The 24,603-nt window shown below is 46.3% G+C and overlaps 1 protein-coding gene across 3 annotated transcripts in view; it reads left to right on the forward strand.

Annotated features, from left to right (window-relative positions):
* Positions 1 to 24,603, forward strand: part of ABCD2 (ATP binding cassette subfamily D member 2) — a 119,967-nt gene that overhangs the window by 52,491 nt on the left and 42,873 nt on the right. For all 3 annotated transcript variants that reach the window (XR_012801634.1, XM_075599760.1, XM_075599759.1), the window contains exon 6: positions 4,149 to 4,294. Coding sequence is in view for 2 of the 3 variants with exons in the window: in XM_075599760.1 (XP_075455875.1) it covers positions 4,149 to 4,294 (146 nt within the window). In the remaining variant the exon portion in view is untranslated. The remainder of the gene's footprint in view (positions 1 to 4,148; positions 4,295 to 24,603) is intronic.

A 24,603-nucleotide genomic window follows, 5' to 3' on the forward strand; every position in this document is an offset into this window, starting at 1 on the left:
ACATTTACATTTGAGAGAGATACCGCCAACCCCTACAGAGGTAAGTATCTCGGGAAGCTGGGGGTCCACGGAGCGGAAATCCACGTGGTTCAGTTCCAGAGACTCCCTGCTTCAAACTTATTACAAAAAAGCGCAAAAGAAATGACGCTTGGAATGAACCTTAAAAACTTAGCATTAATTCCAACAATAACAACAAATTGTTGCAATATTTTTTTTAATTACCTCTATATCGAAGACAGGAGAGAGAACCCCCGCAGCTGTCTAGATGCAAAAGTGTTGGTGCTCCCTAGGTAAGTACATATAGCAAAAACCGAAGAAAAGGAACCTTGTAAGGGCACTCTAAACACGTGGTGATATGGTGAACACTTTAAAACATACACTTTATTATAACAATTAAAATAATGGGTGATAAAACTAGAATTAATCGCTTGGATCCTTAAAATATGAACACTAAATGTGGTGTTCTGGATCAATGAGAGGATGACTGCAAATATCCACTACTAATGTATGCTGCAGTTTGGACCAGTGGGTATGGTAGATCACTGTCCAAATGAACCAAGACACCTTGTTAATCGCTACTGTAGTGGCATGTGCCAGTAATATATAGACCCTAATAAACAAATGTACAGCACTCTAGCATATAGGAGGGGACCATAGCCAGGTCTGCCAAACAACAGTGAGGCAGAGTAACTGGCTAAATGGATAGGATCCTGGCCACTAGTAGTGTAACTTGTATAAGGTTAGATCCCATTATTTTAATTGTTATAATAAAGTGTATGTTTTAAAGTGTTCACCATATCACCACGTGTTTAGAGTGCCCTTACTAGGTTCCTTTTCTTCGGTTTTTGCAATATGTACTTTTCTTCGGTTTTTACCTCTATATTCACCAACAATTAATTTAGTCATAAGGTCACTTGTAAAGAAGAAAAGGGCATTCACTTTGCAGTAAATAATGCTAGCTGTACACATGTGTTAACTTGCTGAAATCATTGTTTATCTGTGCTAGCAATATAATTGTGGAGGTGTGGGAGATATCACACTTTTCTGCCATAGGGTTATGTAATAGAATTTCTTACAAAACCCTATGACAGAAAATAATATAACCCCTTTGATTCATACGCCTACCAATGCATTGCCATGGAATACTTCCAGACTCCAAAGGTGTTAACATACAAAAATAGGTTGACCATGAGTAGCTAGCCACTTGGGCTACTAGGGGGTTAATAAATTAATAAGTACTACATTGTTAATATTATGTAATTTTATTAACAATTCTAGGTTTGTTAGACTTAAATTGAATAATGTATATAATGGCCATTATATACTGTACATTGGCAAGATAGGCCTAACAGCAGCCTGGGGTAAAGGATAGAATTGCAATCACCCCTATAACTCAGGCAATATGGCTTTAGGGAATAGGTCCATGAATAAAATTGGAGATAGCGCCAGTTTCTTTATTTATCAACCTTTAGTGATTCTAGTGAATCCAATGTTTTGCCCTCACTAATACCCGGATTCACTAAACTCTGATGTGGGAAACACACACACACGTACACACGTACACACGTACACACGTAAAGTGCACTAGGGTCATGTGATAGCTGAGACACTGATCGTGTTTCCCTGCTCAATTGCACTATTTTCCTGCCAACTTTAACAACTTTCCAAAGTCACAAAAACTAATTTGCAAAAGTCACCTAAAATCCCCAAATGTTATATAAAGATCTGTGAAAAAGAGAAAACCTACAGTACGAATAACAAGAGTTCTTCACTTTCTCCTATTTTCTGAATCCATTGTGTGTCTTCTGAATGTAATCCTCTATTAAGTACACATAATTACATATAATTAGTATTTATTTACATATAATTTACATTTAAGTACCCTGAGGTTATTCCTTAATTAGAACGTAATCATTTCCAGTATATTTAATTTGCCATGTTGCTCAGTTATCACATTGTGGGGTACAACATACAGTTATAGAATTCAAGGCAGTATAACATGTAAAAAAAAAAAAATCCTCCTCTTCTCTCCGCCCTCTTCTCTCTGTCCCACTTCTTCTTTCTTTCTTCTCCCCTCTTCTCTCTTTTCCCCCCTCTTCTCTCTCTCTCCTCCCTCTTATTCCCCCTCTCTCTCAGTCTCCCTCCTCTGTCTCCCTCCTCTCTCTCACTCTCCTCCCCCCTCCCCTCTGCAAGGCTGCAAGGACCCACGATCCAATCACAGGCTGGACATTGGATAATTACTAGTATCCACAGTAGTAGGTGGGATACTTATCAGTACTGATCAGCAGACACCACCTATTCTACTGATTTCCTATGCTGCTATTTTCACTAATTGGATGCTGCAGTGACCCACGATACAATCATAGATTGGGCATAGGAATATAACATTGTTACACACTATAAGTAACTAAGCAGCAGGCTGTTACAATTATTACCAACATCTGAACAAGCGGACTGGTTGGCATTTCTGGCGTATTATGTGCTACACTGAGTGCCGCAGGAATCTGCAACCCAATTACGTATTGGACTCTGAGCAACTAACTTGGTACAGTACACACCATAGGCAACTAGGTAGCTGGTTCTTGATTTATTGTTAATATCAGAGACCAAGCCTATCATACCAACTCAAGTGTTTATTACACAGCACTGACCCATATTTAAGCAGGCCAGCTGAAACATGTGGCATAAAACACTGCCTTTATACAAAGACCTTAAATATGTCCTAATTAGAGACCTCCTTTGTCCTATTTTTAGACAATGTTTTGCCAACTACTGCCATCTGCTACCTAACCGCGTTATGGGTTACTTTCAATTGCTGCTCACAGCAGTTTTACTGGGTTTGTTCTATATACCCCTTTTATTTTATTGTGTTTAACATGAATAAAATTGTCTTTTAATTAAACCTTACAATCATCCACCCTCTGTTACAGTTTGGGGCACTTGCTTCCAGATTTTTTTTTCCCACTTTGCTCCAGCCACCAGTATCTCTCTATACTAGTGTATTGTACCATTATGGACTCGCACACCCTTACACACTAGATCACTGAAACATAGTTGTATCGAGTGAATCTAATTTGGGGACTTTATTGTGTTTTCCCTCCACCTGGAGGTTTGAGACATTTTTGCTTCCCACACCCCTCTCTCTCACGCTCCTCCCCTCTCCCACTCCCCTTCCCCATCTGTATTTCTCTACCCCGTCTCACCCTCTTTCTCCCAACACTATTCATCTCCACCTCTCTCACACTTTCCCTGTGCCCCCTCTCTCTGCGTCTTTTTCTCTACACCTCCCCTAACTCACCTAATTTCACTTTATCCTCTGCCTCCCCCACCGCCTTTTCCCCTCTACTACCCCTGTCCCGCCCTGTTCTCTCTCCATCCATTTACCTCACTCTCTATTTCCCTCAGAAGTCTCTTTCCCTCATGCTCCCTCTCTCTTTCTCCCTCTTCCCCTCTCTATCTTACTCTTTCTCCCACCCCCCTCTCTCACTCTCACCTCCCCCTCATTCTCTCTCCCACCCTCTCTATTTCACTCTCCCTCTTTTCTATTTCTCACTCTTCCTCTCTCACTCTCCCTTCCCCGCCACTCAGGCCCTACCTGCACAGCAGTGGTGAGATGGTTGTTGTCTGTCCAATGCCCTACCCACCACCGGAGGGGGGCCCACATATGTGACATGAAAAATGAAGTTGGCCTGGGTTCGGACCACCTGGGCGGACCCAGTGCTCCTCTCCTGTCGGCGGCCCTGGTCTTGTGTGCTGCAATTTGTGTTTATTTCTGCTTAGTAAAAATCCTTGTATGTAACAAAATGGCCTGTTCTTCTCTTGCTGCTTACACCTACCCAATTTTGCATTAATTCAGTTGAACAGCTTATGTGACCTGTTTTTGAAAGGTCAGGGCATGAATGAAGTTTAGATGAAAATAAGTACTTGTTAATACAATTATATAGAGTACAATTGAGAAACATCACTAATATATTTATATATATTTTTTACTTTATACAGTAGCTGTGGCTTTTCATAAAACAAAAAACTACTGTGCAATATCTTTAAATGCAGTACAAGAAACAGATAATTTCCCCAAGTTTGAAGTGCTTCTTGAAGTAATGTTGCAGTACATGAACAGATCTGACGTTTTTCTGTTCACTGTTCAGGTAGAGGAAGGAATGCACCTTCTTATTACTGGCCCCAATGGCTGTGGAAAAAGTTCGCTCTTCAGAATTTTAGGTGGTCTCTGGCCAGTTTATGAAGGAGTTCTCTACAAACCTCCCCCGCAAAATATGTTCTACATACCACAAAGGTAGGTCTTCTATTAAATCTATCATATGTTGCAGTCTTGTCAATGTGATTTGTTTTGTAGCATGTAGAAGCTGTATCAGTTTGTTTGATTATAAAGAGTTCTTGATTATAACAAAAGTTTCACATACTGGTCAAGAACGTTTTGATATACTGTGTAACCCATAAAAGGCCTAACACCAGCCCTCGTTATTACATCCTTTGTATGGTTTTCCTTTTTCCCTTGTAATCAATTTCTGTCACTGGGCTTGCAATGCTTTGCAAAAAGATGTAACGGCAAACAATCAATTGGTAAAGCTAAAGCATTTAGTTGCGCCCATTTTTTTTCGCACTGACCTTTACTGGCAAGTAGCACATCCACGTTTTAAATATAATGTTTAAAAAGTCTGGCCTCATTGTCTTAATCCTGAAAATATTATGCAATAGAGAAATTCAAAAAGGCTAAGGGGCCTCAGTACTAAGCGCCGCAAACAAGGTTTTAGTGCACATAAATCTCAATTCAAATTGTGTTTTTGTGTGCCTATGGACTAACTGGAAATTTCTCAATATGCGCCAACAGTGTAAAAAAAAATCTGGACTGCACTAGGAGTATAGATGTTAATGGTATGTTCTAAAAAAATAATGATTGTGTGCCAAAAAAAGAAAGTGTGTCAAAATTTTCTGCCAAGTTCAACTTGGTGTAAACCCTAAAGAGTATGTTAATAGTGTTAGCACAGAATGTAAGTTGCTCTGTATCAACCCCAAAATATATTTCATGTAGCACAGATGTTTCATTATATAGGTTAAGAAAAACTATTATTTTCAAAGTGTGGCTATTATAAATAATACTACCGTCATTTATATTTTTAATGGTAATCATGAATAAAATATACATAATTCTGTTTTTAATTTAACTTATCGGGTATTGAATATTTGAAACAACAAATTATGTGTCATATGTATGACGTCTTCATACATACATTGCACATTTTATGAAGGTTTGTATTACATTTTAGCCCTGACATTTTGACGCATTAAACATTTAAAATACATATAAATACATATAAAATATAATATTAGTACTTAGGCCCCTGACTTTTCTTGAAGGGTGTAAGAATTGATGTGTTCCGCCTTCTATTAATTCTGCCATTATGCAGCAATTTGAAGCCCAAGACAAGATTCATTCAGTAGGTGAGGTCATTTATTATTAATGGGGCAACCACCTATACAGAATCTTCTTCTATCTCAATCTAACAGTTTACTCAGAATAACCTGCATAATTAATATTAACCTGCTTAATCAATAATTCTCCCAGAGAGATGTGTACTCAGAAAACCACCCAAAGTAATGGAGTCAATAGTAAGTGGTGTCCCAAAGAGCAGAATAATACTTTTAGTTTTTATCTATATTATGGAGAACCAAGAAGTAGGTTCTTTTTATTTTTTTCTGTAATGTTTTTAACAAATGTAATGTTTTAAAAACAATCTTTGTTTTAAAAAGTTTGTGAGGCTAAGTAAACACTTTTTACATGAATCTATAATCTGGTTAAGTAATGTTTTTTACAAGAGAGATGTCTGTGTCTCAAATATAGGGCATTGTTCTAACATCTAACTAGAATGCTTCCCTTGATGAATGATATTGTATTATAACAGCAGGCATGACCAACAGAATTAAACAGATGGAGCTTAAACCTTCTTATAGCTGCGTAGGCCATCACCGGCTTCTGTCATTTCTGTATATGGATCAATCTGTATTGAATTGCAAATCTTCTATTTTGGAACAGAGAGGTTTCAAAATGAGACAATCTGTCATTTTCTGGCTTTGTTTCAGAAACTGAAACAAGATTGTAAACTTTTCTGGGAATGTGATTTAATTACTGGTCAGTGTATATTATGGAATATACTGTTTAAATAAATTAAATGAGTCCATAAAGATATTTACAATATATAAAGATAAGTCAAAATGTCTTAAAGCTGCAGTTCAGTCAATATCCTGCATGTGTGGGTTTTTTAATAAATCAGTTCTGTACTGTGAGAAAATACTTGTAACATTTTCTTTTTTTTTTAAAAACAACTTTGAAAGACAATTTTTAATGTATTCTAATGTAACGAGCATTTTTGTTTCTATAGCAACCCTTTAGAAAGGCACAACCCCTTCCTTTTCTGTAACAGGCTCTGGCACACCCCTTTGTGAGTCCTGCCCCCACCACAGCCGTGCACGAGCATGGAGCACAAATGTATCAGTCATTGCCTGGTCACATGATCTTCCCCACAGAACTGACAGAGCAGCAGAAAAGGAGAGTAGCTCAGAATTAATTAATTAAACCTTATTCCATTGCACGTGTGTAGTTAATGTTAAATATTAACAACTCATTTAAAATCAAATCTGTATATATAATACTGTAAACCAGGGGCCCCCTGTCGGCTGTTCCCTCACTCCCGCGCCCCCCCAACCCCAACTAACCCGTGCTCCGGCGTAATGACGTCACGTTGCCATAGCAACGTGACGTCACATGACCTCACAGCGTCATTTTGACGCCGCGTTGCCATGGCGACGCAGGGAGGAAGCCGCCGGAGCCACGGTAAGTTAGGTTTACAGAGGCCCTGCAGCTCCCCCGGCACTTGATTTAAATGCCTTCGGGAAGCGCGCGGGGCCTCTGTAAACCCCGCGCCCCCCGTTGCCAGTGTCGCGCCTCCCCTGGGGGTCGCGCCCCATAGTTTGCGCACCGCTGCTGTAAACAATATGTATATTTAATTTTATGTGAATGTGTACAATTCAATGTGTGTTATTAAAATTAATAATGGCTTCTTCTTGTATAGCGCTGCTAGTTTTACATAGCACTTTACAGAGACATTTTGCAGGCACAGGGCCCTGCGGAGCTTAGGTGTGTATGTATGTGTTTGTATGATATAGATATATATGCAAACGCACGCATATACATGCGCACGCGCACACATACACATGTGCATACATACACATGTTCACATGCACACATTTACATGCGCACACATATACATGCGCACACATATACACACACACAAACATGCGCACACGCACACATATACACAAACATGCACACACGCACACACACACGCACACATACATGCGCAAACACACATACATGCGCACATATACACGCACATAAACATGCGCACACATATACATGCACACACATATACATGCGCACACGCACACATATACATGCGCACACGCACACATATACATGCGCACACACACACATACATGCGCACATATGCACGCACACAAACATGCGCACACGCACACATACATGCGCACATATACACGCACACAAACATGCGCACACGCACACATAAACATGCACACATATACATGCACACACATATACATGCGCACACGCACATATATACACACACCCAAACATGCACACACGTATACATGCGCACACGCACACATATACACACACAAACATGCACACACGCACACATAAACATGCGCACACGCACACATAAACATGTGCACACGCACACATATACACACACACAAACATGCGCACACGCACACATATACACATACACACAAACATGCACACACGCACACATACATGCGCAAACACACATACATGCGCACATATACACGCACATAAACATGTGCACACGCACACATATACATGCACACACATATACATGCGCACACGCACACATATACATGCGCACACGCACACATATACATGCGCAGACACACACATACATGCGTACATATACACGCACACATACATGCGCACACGCACACATACATGCGCACATATACACGCACACAAACATGCGCACACGCACACATAAACATGCACACATATACATGCACACACATATACATGCGCACACACATATATACACACACCCAAACATGCACACACGTATACATGCGCACACGCACACATATACACACACAAACATGCACACACGCACACATAAACATGCGCACACGCACACATAAACATGCGCACGCGCACACATATACATACACATTGTGTGCGCATGTTTATATGCGTATATATTTATGGTATGGCTTGACCTGAGGAAGAGAGGAAAACTCTTCAAAGCTTGTCCCATGACACAAATTGTTGGTCCAAATAAAAAAAAGGTATCAATAAATACTGAAGAACTCATATATTCTGGTGTGTGTATGTATGTATATATATATTTAAATTTTTTTATTTATATATACTGTATGTATATATGTATATGTATGTATGGATATATAGCGAAGGTCAGCAGCCGGCAGCGGAGGGAGAGAAGGACGGCATCCTGCAGCGAAGCTCGGCAGCGGCAGAGGACAGCAGTGGTGGCGGAGGGAGAAGAGGACCATGTGAATGGAGCAGGAGCGGGACAGGAGGGCGGTAGGGAGGAGTTACGCTGTAGCAGCGGCAGACACCGGAAGTCAGAGAATACTTCTGTCAGACCACTGGTGTGTGTGTGTGTATACACACACACACACATCTCTATCTAGACAAATCACCCAAAAATCTACTCGCCCCAGTCCCACCTTTTAAAAAAAGAAATGGAATAAATTCCTAGTAAGAACTAATAACATTTGTTTTTGACATAACCGTTTATTTATTGTATTACATTTATACTTTACTACAACTAGTCCTTGTTACTGTACATAGTTCCTTACTAATCTAGTAAAAAAAGCCAGATATAAATGAGTGAGGGTGGGTGGGTGATGGTGGGTGACGGAGAGGGTGGGTCGGTGAGGGAGAGGATGGGTGACTGTGAGGGAGAGGGTGAGAGGGTGAGTGGGTGGGTGGATGAGTGATTATGGAGAGGGTGAGTGGGTGGGTTGGCGGGTGAGGGAGAGGTTGGGTGACTGGGTACTTGTGGTGACACACTAATATATACACACACACACATATATATATATACACACATATACACACACACACACACACACACACACACACACACACACACACACACATATATATATACATACACACACACACACACACACACACATATATATATATATATATATATATATATATATATATATATATATATATATATATATATATATATGTAAATACAACTGTATGCTCATCTGCATGTCTTAGGCAGGTCTGCAAAGGCGGGGTTGCAGACCTGCCTAAGACATGCAGATGAGCATACAGTTGTATTTACATATTTGCTTTCCTGTGGAGGGTTTTTGTCACTTTTTTTACTCACATACTTTACATACATACATATATATATATTGCAGACCTGCCTAAGACATGCAGATGAGCATACAGGTATATTTGCATATTTGCTTTCCTGTGGAGGGTTTTTGTCACTTTTTTTACTCAACATAACTTAACTCAGTATTATGGTTTATATATATATATATTGGGTGATTATATATATATATATATTGTGACATAGTCCAAAGATGTTAGGCAGCTTTCTGCCCCGTTTTAGGTCAGAAAGTGCAGGAATAGTTAAAAATGATCCATTCCACAGCTTCACATTAACTCAGACTGCTGGATGGAAAATCCAGACCACAGATTACAATGAGTCTAGTTCTCCCTCACCTGCTCTTCTAATCACTTGCACAGGTATTTAGAGCATAGAGGTTTGCATTTCAGTCTCTCTCCTTAGAGCCTGGAGGCTGCGGGTATCGCTGCTCCCCTGTATCCAGTTTTGGGATGGACGGCCCCTCCAAGTATCACAGTACCAGAGGATTTGCCTGGACACTTGGGACCGTGTTTCCACCACGAACAGATAAGACAAAACAAATGTTTATTGCTGCTGCTAAAAGACTGTGCTGTATCTAGTGACCCTAAATGAGAGGGCATTGTTTTAAGCTGGGGAACCAGGTTAGTTGGCCCAGAGCAGTTAGAGGCTGATTCTGATGTGTAGTTAGATCCCTGAAAGGGATAGGATTTCTTTATATGATTTGGTTTTTATTTCTTAAAAGTGACACTGTGTGAAATGCTATAACACTGATATGAGTAAACCGCTGAATGAAAATATCTGAGTGCCTCTAACCTACACATGTTAAAGCTGCAGTCCCTTACTGGGATGAAAATAAAGCAGGCAGAAGCCTGAGTTAAGCAACGTAATACTTTGCATGTTCCAGTTTGTTGTATAATTAACCCAAGAAGACTGTGTCGGGAAGAACACAGACAGACGTCAGCGCTACAAAAGAGGGGCGTTTGTCACATATGGTGGAGAATGCGGGTCGACACTAAAAAGTCTGTGGGTTTGCAAATAAATGAGGGGGTTTAAAATGGCCGCCCAGCGGAACTAAAGTACAGATGCTATGAGTGAAGTCTGTCCCACTGGATATATCAGTTGTGCTTCTAGCATACACAGAGAATGTGCGAAGTGTGGATGCAATAGCACCCTGAACCCAAACAGAAAACCAAAATGTTTTGCTGAAGAAAAAAAAAAAAAATTTGCATCTAGCAAGTGCTGTTTGTAAAGCTAATGCCTTTTGCTGAAGTGAGTGAAATTGCAGCTAGCAAATTGTCCCTGCCGGGTTTCTAAAATGGCCAACGTGAAATGTTTGTTGTGTAATGTACGTAACCATACAAAATAGTGTCCCTTCAGGCCATACTATGATCACGACCCTGGAGGAGAGCCGTACCCACAGATGAATTTAGTATGCTGGGCCTGTCGTGAAGTAGGTTACATGGAAGATGTGTGCCCCAAAATTTTCAAAGACAAACAGCTGCAAAAGCAAGCAACGCCCTGTGAGTGCAAGCAAGATGTGGAAGCTGATACCAGTGAGTGTGTGCCCAGTACCACTCATATCTCTGGAGCTAATAAAGCAAAAAGAAAGAAGAAGAAAAAGAAAACTGTTCCTCAAGTCACAGGGGAAGTGACCGACCAACTTGAACCTGCGCTGTCAGGACATGCGTCAGAAAGGCGCCGAGATGAGCAACAGCCCATAGTGCCTGGCGCAATCGTCCCAGGAATGACGACACGCCTAGAGATGACAAAGACTACTGCTACCACCATAGGCAGAGAGCCAAGCGAATCAAAGAAAACAAGAACTGACTGGAAACTATGCTATGAGATGTCCCAGAAACATGTGCAAAACTTCATCACAGAGTTAGGGGTTTCTCGGCAAGAGGCTAGTGCGCTTAAAGCAGAGCTGGAACTCTCACGCCATGAGGTCTACGCTCGCAGCACAGAGCTGTGTACATTGAAGGAAACCTATGAGAATACCCTGAGTAATTTAGAGACTGTAAAGAGAGAGAATGTAAGTCTGACACAGAAAAATTCAGACTTGACTGACCAGATCAGTGAAGGTGATAAGAAGCTTCACCAAGCAGGAAAAGTGGAGAAGCAATTGATCCAGGAAAAGTTAGAAATGCAGGAAGCACTGCAGAATACAGAATCAGCGGCGATCCAGGCGACACAAACTGCAGAGCTCCAAAAAATGGAGGCGCTGATGCAAACCCAGAGCAAGCACCAGGAAGAGGTGAAGAACCTGAGGGAGGTCTGGCACGATCAGGTTGAAGAGCTGCAGAAGCAGATGGCTCAGCACGAGATACAGTGCGCCAAGAGGGAGGAGGTGTCCGTCCGTCAGGTGGTCTGCCTGACATTGCGCTATGAAAACGAGATGGCCGATATCTACAAGCAGCTGGGCCACACGGCAAATGAGGGGGCCCGGCCGCAGCTGGAGCTGGACAAGACCCAGAAGGAGCACCTGCAGCTGCAGGTCAATAATAGAGAAAATGAAACAGAGTTAAACCTTGCTCTGAAACAGATGACGGACATGGAGTCGCAACTCAACTCCAAAGAAGTTGAATTAGCAGCCGCACTGAGTGGAAAAAGAAATAAAGAAGGACAGCAACAAAGACGCTGCCAGGACATGGGAGAAGCTGCTAAAGTGGTTTAGTCGGGCTATCAATCCTACCTCCGAACCAAGCAAGCTGAACGTTCCTAATGTGTGTCTTCAATGCTGTTGCAATATTACGATTTGATATAAAGATGAAGTTGGAGAAAGATTTTCCAAGGCTAAAAGAGACACGGTCACAAAAGGAGACCAGGAAAAGTAAAGTCAATGCCCTCACTGATGACAAAGAGGAAGGAGAAAGAATTGACTTTGATTGTGCTGCTGTTATTCCAAAAACAGATAGGCACCCTCCTGAGAATATACTCCCTGATCTGGGATTCAAAAATCCAGATCCTCAATTTCATTTACGTTGTCCAGAAGATTATCAAACTAGTGAACACACCCAGGCCAACACAGAAGATGTTTTAGCCAAGTGGGTGGCAGTTCCTGAAAACACAAACTGGTTGACAGATCCTGATGACGTTGTTAATATGAACTACGTTTGTACAGAGGCAACTAGGTCTTCAAAACCCAAAGGCCTGGTAATGGCCACAAAAGGGAAATCAAAGATTGAAAAGAAAAAGCAACGAAGTTCAACACGGTGCCTGAATAGTTCCAGATCTCACCACTCTGGACCACACTGTGGAGCCAAGGAGAATCCGGTCTGAGGGTCTCATCAGTGGCTGAAGAAACAGTCCAGTCATTTGCAGGATGCAGCGTGCTATGAAATAAAGTCAGAGGATGCAATAGACTGGAAGTCAAAAAAAAAAATGTTTGGGTGGAACTGACCGATTTTTTTTTTTTATTTACACGTGTGGACTATGTCACGGACACTTAACTATGCAAATAAGCTATTGTAGTTAAGGTATATTAGGCCTCTAGAATAAGAATTTTGTCAATATTACAATGTTATATTGGTTCTCTGTGTTGAAAGTGTAGCTAATTGCATTAAAACCAGAGACATAACATAAAACACAGACAAAGCTCAGTTTTTAGCACATCTAGTGAGACTCATACACGGTACAGTGCCTAAATATATATGGATAAATATCTAATAAGTAAATGGTCTTTTAGTTTGACATTTTTGGCCAAAATTGTTGTAAGCCCCTGAGCCAACGCCAAGGCAGACCACATATCAGGGGTCCCTAACGCTAATATAAATTCTTAATAACCTGTTTAATAACAGGAAGAATGATTTATAGTAAATCTGTCAATATTAGCTGCAAAGTTCTGTCTGACTGAAGCTTTTATTAACCTGTACATTACCAGGAAAAGCACTCTGTATTAGAGATGTCACAGCCAAACTGCAAGCAGGCAAGTTCCCCTGAGTGGAAGATGCTATGGAGTGAGCCCATAACCATTTAAATGTGGGAGGGGGTGAGCTTAAATTAAGTAGGAGGTTGCCAACCTCCAATCAGCCATGACTAGCTGGACAAGAATTGCAAAACATACTGGACACCTAACAAGCTCCTATTAAACCCCCAAGAATACCCACAACATATATATAAGCATATGAGTGTCAGAGGAGTGCTACTGAGCATGGCAATATGCATTTGATGCATATTGCCATGCTCAGTAGCACTCCTCTGACACTCATATGCTTATATATATGTTGTGGGTATTCTTGGGGGTTTAATAGGAGCTTGTTAGGTGTCCAGTATGTTTTGAAAGTGTAGCTAAACTACAAATTAATATACAGGGTTGATGGCCCTTTTTGTTGGTAAATACAGCTAAACCCCGTTATAACGCGCCTCGTTATACCGCGATTCGGTTATAACGCGGTTTTCCCGTGGCTCCCGTTTAAAAAAAAAAAAAAAAAAAAATTTAAATTTTTTTTTTTACATTTTTTTTTGCACACTGCACACACTGCACACACTCACTGCACACACACTGCTCATTGCTCACACTGACACACTGCACACACACTGCACACACACTGCACACTGCACACACACTGCTCATTGCTCACACTGCACACACTGACACACTGCACACACACTGCACACACACTGCACACTGCACACACACACTACACACACACTGCACATTGCTCACACTGACACACTGCACACACTGCACTGCACACTGCACACTGCACACTGCACACTGCACACTGCACACACACTGCACACTGCTCACACTGCACACACTGACACACTGCACACACACTGCACACTGCACACTGCACACACACTGCACACTGCTCATTGCTCACACTGCACACACTGACACACTGCACACACACTGCACACACACTGCTCATTGCTCACACTGCACACACACTGCACACACACTGCACACACACTGCACACACTGACACACTGCACACACACTGCACACACACTGCACACTGCACACACACTGCTCATTGCTCACACTGCACACACTGACACACTGCACACACACTGCACACACACTGCACACACACTGCACACTGCACACACACACTGCACACACACTGCACATTGCTCACACTGACACACTGCACACACTGCACTGCACACTGCACACTGCACACTGCACTGCACACTGCACACTGCACACACACTGCACACTGCTCACACTGCACACACTGACACACTGCACACACTGCACACACACTGCACGCACACTGCACACTGCACACACACTGCACACTGCTCATTGCTCACACTGCACACACTGACACACTGCACACTGCACACACACTGCTCATTGCTCACACTGCACACACACTGCTCATTGCTCACACTGCACACACACTGCACACACACTGCACACACACTGCACACACACTGCACACACTGACACACTGCACACACACTGCACACACACTGCACACTGCACACACACTGCTCATTGCTCACACTGCACACACTGACACACTGCACACACACTGCACACACACTGCTCATTGGACACACTGCACACACACTGCACACTGCACACACACTGCTCATTGGACACACTGCACACACACTGCACACTGCACACACACTGCACACACACTGCTCATTGCTGACACTGCACACACTGACACACTGCACACACACTGCACACTGCACACACACTGCTCATTGCTCACACTGCACACACTGACACACTGCACACACACTGCACACACACTGCACACTGCACACACACTGCTCATTGCTCACACTGCACACACTGCACACACTGACACACTGCACACTGCACACAATTATTATATAGAAATAAACAGACAACTGCACTTTAACAGATGTATTTTGCCTGTCTTGTGACTTTTGTTTCACAAAGTTAAGGGGGTGGGAAGTCATTGTGCTGTGGGGGTTGGGGGTGTGGCGGGGCCCTGCGCTGCGCTGCGGCTACGGCGGGCCCTGTACTGCGGCGGGGGGGGTTTAGCGGTCTGTGTGTGTGAGTGCGAGTGCCTGTCTGTGTGTGTGTGTGAGTGCGTGAGTGCCTGCATGTGTGTGCGCGCGTGTGTGTGTATGAGTGCGTGAGTGCCTGTGTGTGTGTGTGTGTGTGTGTGTGTATGTGTGTATGTATGAGTGCTCCAGCCCGAGTCCGTGGAGGGGGGGGGGGGGAGAGTAGTGGGTCCCTCCTGCAGCCAGTGGAGGGAGGGACCCATAGAAATGAACAGCACTTGTGTTACCAAAAGATGAAGATGATCATCTTGGCAATGAGGCTAGGCAGATTTCTGTACCAAAGATAGATTACATGTCAGCAAGATTGTCATTTGTTGTTAAATACCCCACACGTTGCACATAGTGTTAGCATATTAAAGCGAGGCCTTTTTACCATGCTTAAGTTCTACATACCTGGTCCCTCCTGCAGTCCGGGGAGGGGGGGGAGAGTAGCAGCTCCCTCCTGCAGTCCGTGTAGGGAGGGGGGGGGGGGAGAGTAGCAGCTCCCTCCTGCAGTCCGTGGAGGGAGGGGGGGGAGAGTAGCGGGTCCCTCCGCTCAAGCCACGCCCCCCCTCCCTGTCAAACCTCCCACCTCCCGCTCCGGCTCTTACACTTACTTACACACACACTCAGACACTTACACACACTCACAGACACTTACACACACGCGAGGGCCCTGTGCTGCGGCGGGGGGGGGGGGTTAGCGGTCTTCCGGAGACTGCTTACCTGTCTCCAAAAGCAGCACACTTATGCAGGCACCCCTCACGTTCGCCGTGCGCATGCGCATGCGCCGTGCGGCTCGTGAGGAGTGGATGTTGCCTGCCAGTTCCCGCGGTGACAGGGGGAAGCGGGGACAGGAGGGACATCCCCGCTCCCATCTCCTGCCCCGCGGCCTGTCCCGCGGTGACAGGGGGAAGCGGGGACAGGAGGGACATCCCCGCTCCCATCTCCTGCCCCGCGGCCTGTCCCGCGGTGACAGGGGGAAGCGGGGAGCGGAGGGACATGCCCGCTCCCATCTCCTGTCCCGCGGGATGAATATGCGCTAATGCGCGGCGGCCATTTTTTTTTCTCGCGACCCCGTTAGTAACGCGGTGGTCTCGGGGTGGACCCCGAGACCCGCGTTATAACGGGGTTTAGCTGTATATGAGGTTCATATTCTAGAGTAGAAAAGAAAAAAACCCAGGGAGGTAAAAGAAAATGACTGGTTTTGTGAGTATATTTAGCATATCGTGGGTTATAAGAATGTGTGCTAGACATTTATTTTTCAAAATAGTTCCCTAATATAGAGCAACAAAATATGTTTGCCAAGTATAGTCTCTTATGACGAAAACTATTGTCCATAATTGCCGTGGGAAAAAAAAAAAAAAAGAGTTAATATTCGTGTTGTGAATGTTTAATATTGTACTGGGGAGTTAGCTTAAGTATTTCAGATAGGACGCTCACCCCAGTGAGGTCCATGGCCGCTCACCCCAGTAGGTGTGAGCTGGGGAGGGGGATATGTGACATAGTCCAAAGATGTTAGGCAGCTTTCTGCCCTGTTTTAGGTCAGAAAGTGCAGGAATAGTTAAAAATGATCCATTCCACAGCTTCACATTAACTCAGACTGCTGGATGGAAAATCCAGACCACAGATTACAATGGGTCTAGTTCTCCCTCACCTGCTCTTCTAATCACTTGCACAGGTATTTAGAGCAGAGAGGTTTGCATTTCAGTCTCTCTCCTTAGAGCCTGGAGGCTGGGGGTATCGCTGCTCCCCTGTATCCAGTTTCGGGGTGGACGGCCCCTCCAAGTATCACAGTACCAGAGGATTTGCCTGGACACTTGGGACCGTGTTTCCACCACGAACAGATAAGACAAAACAAATGTTTATTGCTGCTGCTAAAAGACTGTGCTGTATCTAGTGACCCTAAATGAGAGGGCATTGTTTTAAGCTGGGGAACCAGGTTAGTTGGCCAGCAGCAGTTAGGGGCTGATTCTGATGTGTAGTTAGATCCCTGAAAGGGATAGGATTTCTTTATATGATTTGGTTTTTATTTCTTAAAAGTGACACTGTGTGAAATGCTATAACACTGATATGAGTAAACCGCTGAATGAAAATATCTGAGTGCCTCTAACCTACACATGTTAAAGCTGCAGTCCCTTACTGGGATGAAAATAAAGCAGGCAGAAGCCTGAGTTAAGCAACGTAATACTTTGCATGTTCCTGTTTGTTGTATAATTAACCCTAGAAGACTGTGTCAGGAAGAACCCAGACAGACATCAGCGCTACAAAAGAGGGGCGTTTGTCACAATATATATATATATATATATATATATATATATATATATATATATATATATATATATATATATATATATATATATATATATATTTATATATGCAAATATAGCTGTATGCTCATCTGCATGTCTTAGGCAGGTCTGCAACCCCGCCTTTCCCCATTATCACCCAGCATACAGCACTTCCACTGCAGCAAGGGATTCTGGGAAATGACATGCAAATGAGCACACAGTGTCACTTTTTGCCTCAATAACCATTTTTAACATGGTTCCCTATAGGCTTAAGCTTGCTGCATGGTCACAGCTTTGAGCACAGCCAGGGTTAAGGTGCATACCCAGAAAACCACCCACAGACAGCTTTTTTTTTTTTTTTTTTTTTTTTTTCCTCCCGAGAGGGTCCACCCTCTCGCTCATCGGATCCCAGTCCACTTCAGTGGATAGGGAGCTTGCCCTTGGACTGTCCAACCGAAGTCAGACCCGCCCTCGGTGCCCAGTTTCCCTGGAGGTTTCAGCCCGAAAGCCTAGGTCTCCAGGGACATTGATGCCTTCCTCCGTTAGGATTCAGGACATCCGTCTCTTCCTCCCTCTGGCCCGAGGCCCGCAAGGGAGTTCACATCATATCCCCTCTTTCGAGGGTTGTGCGGGTGCACCCCAGCCCCGAAGGGCTGGTTGTTCGAATGCCATCCCCCCTTAGCCCGAAGGCTCAGGGGTTCTGTGGTCCTGGGCCTGGACACCACCTCTCAACTAGCTAGAGGGCCAAATGCTTGCCACAGACCTTTCCTACTGGAGCCCATGTAGGATAGTACTGCATTTGGTCATAGCTGTGCAGGTCGAGAGGAGCACTCATCTCGCTTGATCTTAGCCAAAAGGCCGAGAAGCGATCCAGACAGCTGTTTCAACCTTGATGGGTCTCATCAGTGTGGGGTTGATTTTACTGGGATGCAAGAGAGGCTTATGGGATAGGCCAAACCATAATACTGAGTTAAGTTATGGTGAGTAAAAAAAGTGACAAAAACCCTCCACAGGAAAGCAAATATGCAAATATAGCTGTATGCTCATCTGCATGTCTTAGGCAGGTCTGCAACCCCGCCTTTCCCCATTATCACCCAGCATACAGCACTTCCACTGCAGCAAGGGATTCTGGGAAATGACATGCAAATGAGCACACAGTGTCACTTTTTGCCTCAATAACCATTTTTAACATGGTTCCCTATAGGCTTAAGCTTGCTGCATGGTCACAGCTTTGAGCACAGCCAGGGTTAAGGTGCATACCCAGAAAACCACCCACAGACAGCTGTTTCAACCTTGATGGGTCTCATCAGTGTGGGGTTGATTTTACTGGGATGCAAGAGAGGCTTATGGGATAGGCCAAACCATAATACTGAGTTAAGTTATGGTGAGTAAAAAAAGTGACAAAAACCCTCCACAGGAAAGCAAATATGCAAATATAGCTGTATGCTCATCTGCATGTCTTAGGCAGGTCTGCAACCCCACCTTTCCCCATTATCACCCAGCATACAGCACTTCCACTGCAGCAAGGGATTCTGGGAAATGACATGCAAATGAGCACACAGTGTCACTTTTTGCCTCAATAACCATTTTTAACATGGTTCCCTATAGGCTTAAGCTTGCTGCATGGTCACAGCTTTGAGCACAGCCAAGGTTAAGGTGCATACCCAGAAAACCACCCACAGACAGCTGTTTCAACCTTGATGGGTCTCATCAGTGTGGGGTTGATTTTACTGGGATGCAAGAGAGGCTTATGGGATAGGCCAAACCATAATACTGAGTTAAGTTATGGTGAGTAAAAAAAGTGACAAAAACCCTCCACAGGAAAGCAAATATGCAAATATAGCTGTATGCTCATCTGCATGTCTTAGGCAGGTCTGCAACCCCGCCTTTCCCCATTATCACCCAGCATACAGCACTTCCACTGCAGCAAGGGAACATGCAGATGAGCATACAGCTATATTTGCATATTTGCTTTCCTGTGGAGGGTTTTTGTCACTTTTTTTACTCACCATAACTTAACTCAGTATTATGGTTTGGCCTATCCCATAAGCCTCTCTTGCATCCCAGTAAAATCAACCCCACACTGATGAGACCCATCACGGTTGAAACAGCTGTCTGTGGGTGGGTTTTTGGCTAAGATCAAGAGGATGGAGGTCGCCATGGAGCCCGCCGGGACCACCCGGCACAAGGAGAAGAAGAAGATGACAAAGAAGGAGAAGCACACGGCACCCCCAGAGATGGTCCCCAGCAGCCAGGAGACGGACGGAGGAGGCCCAGCGGCAACCAGCTCCAGCGGCTCAGGCGACGTTGCCACCCCCAGCGGCCTCACCCCCACTGCCAGTACCAGCAGCGGCGGCCCCAGCTCCAACCCTGGAGCTGGGAGCAGCAGCAACAGGAGGATCCCCCGCCTGGAACCCTGGATGAGGCAGACAGTGGTGATGCAGCTGAGGGAGGTCGACGGACAGCGCCCTCTATTGGACGCTGAGACCTTTGCCAAGGAGCTGGTGAGCAAAGCGGGCTTTACTCCGGACGAGATCCTGAGCATCCAGGACCTCAGGGGTGGCCTGTTTTTCGTCACATTCGCCACGGCGGGAGCCTGCAGGAGGTACTGGGAGGCTTTCCAGACCCTGAAACAGGAGGTCCCCTTCTCAGAGTTCGACGTGAACTGCCCTATCCAGAGGGACGAGAAGAGGATCACTGTGACGGTGAGGAACCCCCATATCCCTGGAAAGGATATTGCTACCTTTCTGCGGCGCTCTTGCACCGTGGTGAAGGAGCCGAGCAGGATCAAGCACAAGTTGGGGTACTGGGTGGGAAAGTGGAGCATGGTAGTTCGCTTGTGGCCAAATCCAGAAGCGGCAGATCGGCTGCACCACCTCCCTCCCAGTTTTTCACTTGCGGGCAGCTCAGGGAGGATCTTTTACCCTGACCAGCCCCAGACCTGCGGTAATTGCGGGAACCTGGGGCATCAGTGGAAACAGTGCACCCTGAAAGCCTGCAGAAACTGCAAGAACACCGGACACGAAACTAAGGATTGTCCCCGCCAGAAAACCTGTGACCTGTGCGGAGAGACAACCCACATGTTCCGGGACTGCCAGCTGAGGGTCAGGAGCTACGCAGAGGCTGCGGCGAAAGGCGCAACACCGGGCGCGCCCCTGACAGCAACCCAGAAGGCAGCCAAGAAGCCCCCTGCAAACCAAGCCGTAAAGGCACAAGGGGGTAAGTATCAGAAGGAGCAAAGGGAAAAAGAGGCCACCCAAGCAGCGCCCGCTGCGGCTCCTGAGCCCGCTGCCCCTTCAGTAGCAGCCCCCACCCCACCCCTTCCCACCCTCACCCCTGCAGCAACACTCCCTCCCACACCCACTGCTGCTGCAACCCCCACCCTCCCCCCTACCCCAACCCTCCCCGCCCACCCACCACCCCTTGCCCCCTCCTCCCAACCCTCCACTGTAGCCCCCCCCACGCTCCATGAGGCTGCAGCCCCTCCCTCTGTAACACCTCTCCCCAGCCCCGAGGCTGTTGCACCTCCTCCCTCTTCCTCCCTTGCTACAGATACCGCCCCCATAGCCCAGACCGGAACGGAGAAGCAGGGAATAAAGAGGAGAGCCCCTGAGACGGATAGCCCGCACCAGGGGCTGGAGCAGAAGAGAGCCCAAATGCAAATCGGCGACTCACCCACTTCCAGCGACGCTGACAGTGACCTTGAAAGCGACCTGGAGGAGGAGGAAGCAGAGATGCAGGAGGCAGCCATTGCAGAGGAGCAGGCGGCCATTTTAGAACAGCCACCTAGCGAGACACAAGTGACCGTGGAAGAGCTCATAAGAGAGGGGCGAGAGGCAGCAGAGACCCTCCTCCTCCATGACAACCTTGGGCAAACCATGGATCTGCTAGACCAGCTGTGCGAGGAGATCAACAAGACCACCCACGCCAGTGAGGATGGTAACTAGTATCACTGCAAGTCTGTCCAACCCTTTATCCCCAAACTAATGGCGTCTTTTAACATTTTCTCCATTAACGTAAGGAGCATAGGAGAGCGGATGAGACGTGCCAGAGTACTAACATTCCTTTCTTTACAGAAATGTGATGTGTATATGCTACAGGAATGTGCCTTACCTTTTTCTCGATCCTACAGGCACCTGAGCGGGCAGTGGTCTCACGGCCCCTCCTACTGGTCTGGGGGGAACGGGTGCAGGAACGCGGGTGTAGCCATTTTGATCCGGGGGGGATGTTTCACTGTTGATTCTGTCAATGAACTTGTCTGCGGCAGACTACTGGTCGTAGACGGTTCGTGGGCAGGGGAGCCGATTAGGCTCATCAATGTGTACGCCGCCCCCCGGAGAAATGAGCGCTTGGAACTTTTCCAGCACCTTCGTCCTTGGCTCGCAACCTCCAGGGCAGTGGTGATGGGTGGGGATTTCAACTGCACGATTGAGGTGGGGGGGCGCGTGCCCCCCAGCAAATCATCAAAGATAGATGTGACGTCCAGGCTACTCATGGCGATGATTGGGGAGGCATCCCTGAAGGACGTGGTAGGATCTATGGGAGCAGGCGCCGCAAACTACTCTTGGTGCCACCCAAATGGTTCCGTGCGTTCTCGGATTGACTTCCTGTTGACCACCAAGCAGGTACAGCACAGACAGCACTCCATGGTCGCAGTACATTTCTCTGACCACAGAGCCATTCATCTCCAGGGGCGCCTGGGAGGAGGTTTCCCCCCAGGGCCAGGATCCTGGAAGCTGAACTGCGCACTGCTGGAAAGGGAGGAGATCATGGAGGAGCTGAGAACAGCATACACAGCATGGAAAGAAGAAAAGGCCTGTTTCCCCAGCACTGCAGAGTGGTGGGAATTCACGAAGATAAGGATCCGTTGCTTCCTGCAGGCAAAGGGCAGACGCCTGGCGTGTGAGAGGAAGGGGGAGTTCGAGGGCCTGCAGCGCAAGCTGCAGTCCCTGCATGACCTCAAACGCTGTGGATGGAACGTGGATGACGACCTGGAGGAAACCAAGGAGAGCCTGCAAAAGCACTTTGAGGAGGAATCCAGACGAATCATCTTCCGTTCCAAGGTGGAGAACCTTGAGAGGGGGGAGAAATGCAATGCCTTCTTCTTCAAGAAACTCCACTCTGCCCACATGCCCCTGAGGGAGCTGCGAGACAAAGAAGGCAACGTGCAGCAGGGGAAGGAGGAAGTCATGGGAGTCGTGAAAGATTTCTATGAAGACCTCTACTCCCCAAAAGTATCAGACCGAGACCAGGCTGACAAATTCCTGTCAGGGATTACAAACACCATCGACCCGGCAGGAAAAGCAGCCATGAACGCCCCCCTGACGCTGGAGGAGCTCCACGCTGCAACCAAATCCTTTAAGAAGGGTAGGACGCCGGGCGGAGATGGTATCCCAGCTGAGTTATACACGAAGCTGTGGGACCTGATCGGCCCGGACCTGCTCGAGCTTTACAGGGAAATGGAAGCAGAAGGTAGGATGCCCCCAACGCTGAGGGAAGGAATGCTGACGCTCTTGTACAAACGGAAGGGGGAGAGGTGCGACCTCAAGAACTGGCGTCCCATCTCCCTCCTGAATGCGGACTACAAGATCCTAGCAAAAGTCCTAGCGAACAGACTGAAGAAGGTCATCAGCCAGATCATCCACCCAGACCAGACGTGCGGCATCCCCGGACGCAGGATCGCAGACAGCCTCGCCCTAATCAGAGACACAGTCCACTACATCAAAGACCGCCGTGTACACGCGGCCCTGGTCACCCTTGATCAGGAGAAGGCCTTTGACCGTGTCTCCCATGATTTCATGGGCAGGGTGCTGCGTGAGTATGGGATGGGGGAGATGTTCTGTTCTTATGTTAACCTGATGTACCTTGACATTTGCAGTGTGGCGATCGTGAACGGATGGAAGACTAACCCCTTCCCTGTCCTCTCAGGGGTTAGGCAGGGCTGCCCTCTTTCACCTCTCCTTTTTTCTGTTGTATAGAGCTCTTCGCCCAGTGCATCAGACGAGACGCAGAGATCAGAGGGATCGTCGTGCCAGGACCCCAGAGACGCGAAGTGAAGTGCTCGCTCTACATGGATGACGTCACCATCTTCTGCGCAGATAGCCGGTCGGTGAAGACACTGGTCCAGACGTGCGAGGATTTCGGGAAAGCTTCAGGAGCAAAAGTCAACTGCGGGAAGTCAGAGACCAAGCTATTTGGGCTTTGGAACCTGACTGCCGACCCCCTCCCCTTCCCCATCAGAGCAGGCCTCATTCAAATCCTTGGAGTCTGGTTTGGTGTGGGGAGCGAGGCCGCTGCCCTGAAGAGCTGGAACGAGAGGCTGAACAAGGTGAAGCAGAAGATCGGATTGTGGCGCCTCAGACCCCTCACCATTGAGGGGAAAAAGCTGGTACTGCTGAACGAGATCCTCCCTGTCCTGCAGTACGTGGCCCAGGCATACCCGCCTTCGACCAGAACCTGCCAGGAGATCTCCATGGCAGTGTTCCGCTTTGTCTGGGGGGCCAAGTTTGAGAGGGGAAAGCGCGAGGTGATGTACAAAGAGCCGCACAAGGGGGGTAGAGGAATCCCTGACATCCCCACTATGCTGCGCGCCTTCTTTGTAAGCAACTGCGTGCGGATCACCCTGAGAGACTGCGACAAAGACTCCTCTGGCTACTCCATGTCCCGCCTCCTACTCCTGCCGCTCTGGAGAGCACTGGGGTGGGACAAGTGGGACAGCTCCATCCCTTACAGCTGGCGCACGCCCTGGTTCTACAAGGACGTGAAGAAGTTTGTGAGGCAGAACAATCTGGAGGGAGTAAAACCAGACCTGTGGAAGCCCAAGGTCATCTACAAAATGATCAGGGCTAAAGACATCATGGAATCGGTCCCAG

This window comes from Ascaphus truei, chromosome 5 (genome assembly GCF_040206685.1).
Source record: "Ascaphus truei isolate aAscTru1 chromosome 5, aAscTru1.hap1, whole genome shotgun sequence".
In the NCBI taxonomy this organism is placed as follows: domain Eukaryota; kingdom Metazoa; phylum Chordata; class Amphibia; order Anura; family Ascaphidae; genus Ascaphus; species Ascaphus truei.